Below are 9,732 nucleotides of genomic sequence, written 5' to 3'. Positions count from 1 at the left end.
TGCGGCAATTCGGGGGCGGCAGGTCCCTCACTCCCTCTAGGAGCGAAGGACCTGCCGCTGAACTGCTGCCGCCGATCGCAGCTCTTTTTTTTTTTTTGCTTGGGGCGGCAGAAATGCTGAGCCGGCCCTGCTACTACAGAATTTTCTTTAACTGCTTTTTCGAATCTACAGACAGCAAACTCCTCACAGCAAATTTGAATGCTGATTGTCAACTCAACATGCAACGTAAGAGTCAGTAGACTTTACTGAAAGGGCAGTACAAATGTGTGATTTGATGACATAATGGATCACGGCAAACAACTGCTAAAGAAAAGTGAACAGATGAAGCACATTTACCTTTGGTGTTTAGAGAACAGAATTAAGAACATCACCACTATCAGCCCAAATGTTCCAAAGACGATAACCAAGAGCCATGGAAACTCGATTTCTGAAACAACATAACAAAATCATATTGGCAGGAATCTGCAAGGCTTTGCTGTGACCTTACATTTAACTTTCCCTTCAGTGCCAAAGGATTCCACAAGTTATGTATTTTATGGGACCTTTGGTCACTCAACTAAAAATTCTGCACAAAAAACAAGTAAAAATGTCCTTCCAATCTCAACTTAATACTGCGTTTTATGAGTCCAATTCGACACCTCGAAAACAAGATGAAGTTTTCTATTATAGAACCAAATCCTGGCAAAGGTAGCATGGGCAGAAGCACTTACCTGAAGGGCATAGCTACACTATTTACAGTTTACAGCTGCGCTGCTGTAAGCTCTAATGTAGCTGCTCTAAGTTGATGGGAGAGAACTCTCCCGTCGGCTTAACTGCTCCAGCTCCCGCGAGTTGTAGTAGCTATGTTGGTGTAACTTATATCGCTCAGGGGGTGATTTATTCACTCCTCCCACAGAGCGACATAAATTATGTTGACATAAGCTGTAGCGTAGACATAGCCTAAGAAGGAGACAGATGCATGCATGGCTTTTTCCTCCTTTTCCCCCCTGCCTTGCAGCCTGGCACATGCAAGGAGAGAACTTAACATGTGTGGTATGATAGGAATGAGAAACCATACTGATAAGTGAAACATTCTTCTTAAATAATGGTATTCTCATTCTACTGAAGCTGTGACTGTAAAGGGTAACAAATTAGGAATACATATGAAAATCTGTTCTGGCTGCAGCCCTTAAGATTCCTGATTCCCTGTTTTAATTTTAGACTTCAATCCTTCTTGGCCAGAAAAAATGAGTGAACAAGGAGCTTTAAAACTGTATGTAAGAACATAAATATAAAAAATATTTTCAGAGACCACTTTTCCCATTCAGTTAACAGCTCAGCTTTTTGATACTTAGGCCAAATTTTCAAGCTAATGTGCTTGAAATTAGGCACCTAAATCCATATGGAGATACCTAAATAACAGGCCTCATTTGAAAAGGTGCAGAGCACCCAAAAGTCCCACTGAAGTCAATGGGATTTGTGGATGCGCAGCATTTTTGAAAAATTAGGTGCCTACATAAGGATTTAAGTGCCTAACTTTAAGGCAAAAATTTTCAAATCTAACTTTGTGCTCCAAAACTGAGAAATGCCAAATACAGAACTCAGGTCAGCACTGAAGTCAGAGGTACAGGTGAACCCATATGGTTCAGCTTCCAGAATCCGGGCTTTAAGGATGAAGGGAACCCAGCAAGCACAGTGTACCTGGACTTTATTAAGGTATTTTGTCATTCTGTTTCCACAAAATCTTACTTGAAAATTTAGTTTGAATTGACGTGGGTAGGAAGAACAGTACCATATGGACAGAACACCGGCTAAATGTCCATAGAAACTGGCAATATAAACAGTGGAGGGGAGGTGTCTAGTAGGATTTTGAAGGGATCATTGTTTGGTCCAGTTTTATTTTACATCTCTACTAGTGATCTGGAAAAAAGAGTAAAACAGAACTAAATAAATTTGCCAATGATACCAAGTTTTGAGTTGGTAAATTTGCAGGTCAGGCCCAACGATGTTTCAGAATGATCAGTTCCTTTTTTTTTTTTTAGATAAAAAGAAATGGGAAGGCTCATATCAGCTGTTTTTCTTTTTCTAAAGCTCTTTTTAAAAATGGGTAGATGAGCAGGAGTCAGAAAGTTACTATCCCTCGCCATCTCTGGCAGGCCAGGAGGAAAGCTAACTGCTTTCACAGTGTAATTGCCCTTATCTAAGTGTGTATGGTGTGAACTACAGAACTCATTAATGATCCTAAAATTATTTTTATCTCCGCAAAGTTGGGAAACAGCCTCGCTGAGTTTGTTTCCGAATCTGTCCTTCCTGTACCACAATGCAAGGATCTTCTACTGTGCCAGAGGGCCAGTCTCACCAAGTGTTTTTTTATTGCAGTCATCTGAGTTTCTAGTGTATTCAAGTACTAAACACTAAGGAGAGGAAGCAATGGAAAGCAGGGCATTGTTTAGAATGACACTTCTTTGCAGAGTCGTTTTTCCTCACAGTCGTTTTTCCTCACTTACCTTCACACAGAACTGAGCTAATTGAAGAAAGAGACACATAAAGGGCTTCACTAAACTCCCCAAATTTTTCAGATGCACGTTGTCTCGATCGGACTCGAATCTCATAGTCTCTTCCCAACTTCAACGAGTACAATGGAACTACTGTTGTGAGCATGGGCTCCAGCTACAAAGACAAAATGACTGATACTTAGTTGACAAATACAAACATCTGCAAGCATTTTTACTTACATGGAACTTTTATGTTTACTGTTCAGAGACATAGAGGGCATATGTCAAACTGCAAGCCCTTTTATTGTTCCAACACTATTCTGCTAACTTCCCCATGAAAACTGTCTTGTAAAAAACAACAGGACATATTGGAAATAGAGAAGTGGCTGTAAGGGACCTTGAGAGGGCATCTAGTCCAGCCCCCCACAATGAGGAAGGATTAGGTATACTTCCTAAACCCCATCCCAGATAATACTATGCTCTAGAATCCACACTTCAGCACATTTCTTATGAACTAAAATTTTTTAAACTCTTTCCTGTGCACAAACACCAAACTCACTGCACATCTTATAAACTTACTTATTTTAGGAATATTGTGTAAACCCCTCCCCCCAAAAATCACAGCGTGAATAAAATGTGATGGTAACATATGAAGAGTGGGAACAGATTTCAGGAATCAAGACCCTTATATATAAATATTAACCATAGATTTACCTGCCTTGGTACCTACCTATGTACCTGGGCCCCATCCCATAGTATCTGAACACCTCCCTTCCTTAAGGCCAGTCTTCCTCCCTTATACAATCTATTTCCAGCTCCAGCATGAGAGTACACAAAAATAATGAAAATGTGCTCTAAATACAATTCCCTCTGGTGGGAGTTATGTTGAATTTATGTTTGCAGAACCCAGTACTATTATTGGCAAGAGTGAATGAAAACCAGACAGAGTGGAATAGATTAGCCTGAAATCATTTGGCCAAGACAGAATTGATGATCCCACAGATTTGGGATAAGTTTGTGCTTGAACTGTGCAATCTAAATAAGCACTGTGTTTGCCTAATATGTACTTTAAAACCCATTCTCTCTGTGGTTATGAGACTGTGGTCTTTGGACCACACGTACCTCTATAGGTTGAAATATCTTGAGAGCACAGCAGTCAGGAACTGCGGTGTTGGGAGAGGAGAGACTCCTTCCTGTCCCCTGTGGTCCACAGGAAGAAGATGAGAGAACCATGGCATTATGTCTTACTGACTCTTAGGGCTGGTCCACACTAACCCCCCACTTCGAACTAAGATACGCAGCTTCAGCTACGTGAATAACGTAGCTGAAGTCGAAGTATCTTAGTTCGAACTTACCGCGGGTCCACACGCGGCAGGCAGGCTCCCCCGTCAACTCCGCATACTCCTCTCGTGGAGCAGGAGTACCGGCGTCGACAGCGAGCACTTCCGAGATCGATTTATCGCATCTAGACAAGACGTGATAAATCGATCCCAGAAGATCGATTGCTTACCGCCGGACCCGGAGGTAAGTATAGACGTACCCTTAGCATGTAAAACCAATCTGGCTGGAAGGCAGCTAAGAAAGAACACAATCCAAAACTAGTTTAGTTTACTTGTTTCATACTGTAGTTGTATAAATCCAGAAACAATGAAACACACTGGATTTTCACACTATGGCTTAGTGCCTTTTCTTTTACTGAGGTATACCTTGGAGTAGGTCCTTAATGGTGGAAAGTCTACCAGATACAGGAAGGCTGTAGTGTCAAAAAGTGGTCACAACCTCTCTAGTGCTGGAGCCCCAAGGGGCCAATGTAACCTCAAATATGAGTAATGCTGCCCTGGGCAGCTGGAGGAAGCACTGGTTGAACCCATTCCCTTAACAGACTCACATGGGAAGGATAGTATGAAAGCTTGATCATAATGTAAAGCTGGCCTTCTCCAGCAGAAATTCAACAAGGAAGGCTAGGCAGCAGCAATAACATCAATCTTCCTTTGCACAGTTTTAATCACACTGTTAAACAATAATAGAATACAAATTTAAATTCAGCATGGAAGCATGTCCTCTGGAATGGTGGTCAAAGCATGAAGGGGCATACGAATGTTTAGCATATCTGGCACGTAAATACCTTGCAACGCTGGCTACAACAGTGTTATGCAAATGCCTGTTCTCACTTTCAGGTGACATTGTAAATAAGAAGAGGACAGCATTATCTCCCGTAAATGTAAATAAACTTATTTGTCTTAGCGACTGGCTGTACAAGAAGTAGGACTGTGTAGACTTGTAGGTGCTAAAGTTTTACCTTGTTTTGTTTTTCAGTGCAGTTATGCAAAAAAAATTCTACATTTATAAGTTGCACTTTCACTATAAAGAGATTGCACTACAGCACTTATAAGAGGTGAACTGAAAAATACTATTTTTTGTTTATCTTTTTTACAGTGCAAATATTTGTAATAAATAATATAAAGTGAGCACTGTACCCTTTGTATTCTGTCTTGTAATTGTAATCAATATATTTGAAAATGTAGAAAAACATCCAAAATATTTATAATAAATTTAAATTGGTATTCTATTATTGTTTAACACTGTGATTAAAACTGCGATTAATTGACAGCCCTATTCAGAACTACAAGTCAATGGATTACATTTTTTGCTCCAGTTTTCTGTACAGAGCAGCCTACGGTAGGGTGACCAGATGTCCCAATTTTATAGGGACAGTCCCGATATTTGGGGCTTTTTCTTATATAGGCTCCTATTATCCCCCACCCCTGTCCCGATTTTTCACACTTGGTCTCTGGTCACCCTAGCCTATGGAAGACACTGGACTTTTACAATTTCTTGCCACGGCATGCCTGCAATGTCCTGACTTATTCTTTGTGCCACACAGCTTTACTCTCCTTCCTCACACCTTTCAAGAGTCACTTCCATTGCTAATCACTACTCTGGCCTTTATTCTTGATCATGGCATCAAGTTAATGATAGATGGCTTAAATGCACAAACTGGGAACAACTCTACTGGCTGGGAAGGAGTCATGGGCACAGCAGCAGAAGGCATCCTAACTGATAATGGCGAACGGCTTTTGAATCTCTGTGGCACAAACACCGTAATGATAGGAGGCGGTCTCTTCCAACAAAAGAGGATTCCCAAGCTTACATGGAGATCACCAGACAACGTGACTGTCAACCAGATAGATCATGTGTGTATAGCTAAGAGATGGGCATCTTCTCTGAGGGATGTCAGAGTCAGCAGGGGAGCAGATGTTGGCTCAGATCATTATCTTTTACTGGACATGTTGTAACAAACTCAAAAAGATCATGAAGACAGACAAAAAGAGTGTTATAGCAGTCGATAAGTTCAAGGACAGACAAACACACAGCAGATTCCAGATTGCACTTAGCAACTGATCCAGTGTTTTCTAGGACCAGGCTGATAAAATTCTGGAAAGCAAATGGTGGAACTGCAAGAAGGCAGTCGAGACAGCACAGGTAGTAGTGGGCCTCCGAACAGGGCAGAAGAAAGAATCATGCATTACCTCTGTAATGGGAAGTGATTGTGGAGCGAGCAGGATGCTCTGAAGGCAAAAAAGGAACAGTTGCAGGCTGAACTTTTAGAAGTGGATGCAAGATACAGAGTAGAAGACAAAGAAATAAAGATATTCAGGCAAGATGGAAATGCCAGGGTTCAGAAGGCTGCAGAGGCATAAGCAGCACTACAGGGTGCAGACTTCAAGCAATAATGAAAACCTCTCAGGAAGAACCAGACCATCAGGGACGATCATGGACAGAAGCTAGACAATAGAAATAATATTTCTATTCCATATTAAACTGTCCAGAGCTGACGATCATGCACAGGTTCAAGAGAAATACCAATGCTAAGTTATAAATAGAAGAGGGACCAACAACGCCCAATGAAATTAAAGTTGCTATCAAAGAAAGCCCTCAAACAGGGGACAGCTCCTAGCTCTGACAGAATTGAAGCTGAGGTACTAAAGCGAGAGGTGAAATTCTGATTGAGGAGCTAAGAAAACTAATAAAATATGGGTGAAAAAACAAGTGACACAAGACTGGAAAGATGGCATCACCATGACATTGCCAAAAAATAAAGGGTGATCTGAGTGCATGAACTGGAGAGGCATTGTACTGCTATTAATCCTAGGCAAAGCACTGGCTATCCTTATGCTGAACAGAATGAAGAAAGCAACGGATGAAATATGATAAGAACAGTAGTCTGGGTCCAGTCCAAATAGACCAAGTTGTGAACACATTCGCACTTCGACAGATCATCGAAAACCCTACTGCTTGACAAAAGACCCCTTCGTAATCAACTTTATTGACTTTTTAAAAAAAAAGAGTTCAGTGGTGCCCACAGAGAGACTCCGTGGAATATTGCTAGAAGTTATGGGATATCAGACAAGCTGATCAACATAATAAGGAGTTTATATGATGGAAGCAGGCGTACAGTAAGATTGGGTGAATGGTTTGATATTGTGACTAGAGTTAGACAAAGGTTCTCACCAACCCTCTGCATTAGTAACAGACTGTCTGATGAAGTGGGCAACAAAAGGCATCATGGACAGTGTAACTAGCAAGTGACAGTAATCAATGGAGGAACTGGACTGCCTGATGTGACAGCAGCACAGATAAGGTGTCTAAGGTAAAGACTCTTTTTTAGCTTATGAGACTCATGGTCCTTCTGCTTTAATTTAATCCCTCTTTTGTGATTTTTTACAATCAGTGTCTGTCACTTGCCCCATACCAAAAAATCAGCAAGAGAGACTTAAGCTCCTCCCCTGTTGACATCACTGATATTTGCATGCTAAGCACTTTATATATTGACAGGTTTCAGAGTAGCAGCCGTGTTAGTCTGTATCCGCAAAAAGAACAAGGTGCCACAAGTACTCCTGTACTTTATATATTGCTACCTAGTCTTGTTTAAAGCCACTACATTACTGCCTCCCAACACAGATAATATTGGAAGGCCAGTAACTCAGACCAGAAGCAGCTCAGATTACAGTTTATAGACAATGATTAACATGTCCTTCGGGCTTCTGATGCTATTATTCACAGAAAAAGGAGTAACGCAAGCAGTTTGAAGCTAAAAAGGCATGTGTCCAAACAGAAGACTTCAAGGGCATATAAAAGACAAATCAAATTGTTTTTTTTTAACATGTACTGGGGAAAATTAAAAATATATATACTAACAGCTAGAGGTTCTTAGAAAAAAAACAAAGAAGGAAAAAATTTTCAAGGCACAAATGGTAGTTATTTGAAATGCCATGTATTTGAAAAATCTTCCTCAAAAACTTTGCAGGTGATCTTTAAGTTGTTCTTAAAGGGATAATGCAAGGGATAATTTGGCCCAAAATAAAAATATAATAAAAATAACTGTTTATAAAGCCAAGTAACAGTAGTTAATATTTCAGTTTTTGAAAACTATACAATTCCTTGGAAACCTTTTTAACACATTTCTTTTAAGTCTTTGAAATGTAACATTGCAGCATTGTGCTAACACATGAGAATCTGAACTTAAACTCAGCAGAGACTGATTATAAAATGAAGTGAAAACAACCATTACATTTTCATTGTCCGAAATGAGAAAACTGCAAGAAAAGTCTGATTCAAATTTCTTTCAGTTTCAAAACGCTACAATATTGTCTGTGACAGAAAAGATCAGATTTTTATTAAAAATATGAATTTTAATTTGATAGTATCTTAGAAAAAAGCCAAAGTGATTAAGTTCTATTTGAAACAAAGGGCATTTGCCAAATGGAAAAGGATGCAGATGGTCAGGATGCAAAATTCTATATATGTAATGGAAATAAAGGAAAACATAAAATGAATACTAAAAGTATTACAAATGCTCTTTTAAATCAATGCATACTTACAAGAATTTTCCACAGAATTGCATTCAGAAGTACATTTAAAATGTAAGCAATTTTAAAGGGTTAACCCAAATGTATAAAACCCAGAAATTTCACAGACTAACCTGAAAATCTGATATCTTGGCATCAAACTAATATTGCTGTGCCAAAAAATGAAACTAACAGATATAATAGAATAACTTTTTAAAAAACAGCTAAAATTTAGGAAACCAACAGATTATTTTATTACAGGAAAATTTGAGATCACTGATAATAATCATATTTTACATTTATCCACAAGGATCTCAAAGTCTAATATTATCATATGAGCCTATTACCACTTCATCCATCACTAAGATGTAAACACTTTTGGGGGAGGAAGCAGCAGCTATCCTGCACTGACAACTCCACTCAGCAGGACTGAGGAGGGAAAGGGGGGGATAGTTCAGTGGTTTGAGCACTGGCCTGTTAAACCCAGCGTTGTGAGTTCTTGAGGGGGCCATTTAGGGATAAGGGGAAAAAAAATCTGTTGGATGATTTAATTGGGGATTGGTCCTGCCTTAAGCAGGGGGTTGGACTACATGACCTCCTGAGGTCCCTTCCAACCCTGATATTCTATGAATTGAAGATTAATTTCTCTAATATAAGTAGACAAAAAAGTAACTTTTCAAATTAGAATTTGGCCATATCATCAGGATCAAACACCTCTTGTGAAACATGGCCCAAAATGTTTACCAACCACACACGTGATCAGGAGCTTCGTTTTATGTCTTATCTGAAAGGCTGGACCTCCAACAAAAGATTGTGCAATTTAGCACAGGCTCAGAGAGAAGAGCAAAACCTGCTACATCCCCAATACTACCTGGGTTTTCTTTGGAGATCTCCCATTCAAGTGCTGACCAAGCCCAATAGTACTTTACTTATGAGATCTTACAAGATCACAACCAAGATTGACCTGCCTACAGGCTGTAGAGAAATATTTACATTGTTTGTTAAAGGCTTAGGGGATATTATCTAATTGTATAGGTATTTCCTTTCTTTCATATTAGCAGCATAAACGTTTTAGGGCCAGATTGTGGCTACTGAGTCATTGTCCACACCAGGGAGGGAGTATGCGGCATCTAGAGTTTCAAGAATTAGTTCTGGAGAACGCACAATGCAGCGGCACACAATCATTACCCTTGCAACTAGTGCAGCACATATTCTCCTCCGGGCCTTGCTAGTTATGCTGCCCAGTGTAGACTGCGAGCAGGGCAAAGGCCCTACCATCACCCTGTCCTCTTTCAGGTGGCTACTGCTAGTAAGGAGCATTGCCTGTTCTACGCAAAAGGAAGCGCTCACTAGTTGTCCCAAGGCAATACGGGGGCCGGGCGGGGAGAGATTCCTTCCAGAACCAGGCA

At 40.1% G+C, this 9,732-nt stretch overlaps 1 protein-coding gene across 1 annotated transcript in view; it reads right to left on the bottom strand.

The window, feature by feature from the left end:
* GHR (growth hormone receptor) overlaps positions 1 to 9,732 on the bottom strand; it is a 182,440-nt gene that overhangs the window by 5,206 nt on the left and 167,502 nt on the right. Inside the window, exons 6-7 of the mRNA XM_024203131.3 lie at positions 2,487 to 2,649; positions 337 to 427 (exon numbers count right to left, since the gene is read on the bottom strand). Coding sequence (XP_024058899.2) covers positions 337 to 427; positions 2,487 to 2,649 — 254 coding nt within the window. The remainder of the gene's footprint in view (positions 1 to 336; positions 428 to 2,486; positions 2,650 to 9,732) is intronic.

This window comes from Terrapene carolina, unplaced genomic scaffold (assembly GCF_002925995.2).
Source record: "Terrapene carolina triunguis isolate 2854851 unplaced genomic scaffold, T_m_triunguis-2.0 Scaffold69, whole genome shotgun sequence".
NCBI lineage: Eukaryota > Metazoa > Chordata > Testudines > Emydidae > Terrapene > Terrapene triunguis.
This window is presented reverse-complemented; position numbering and strand designations above follow the sequence as displayed.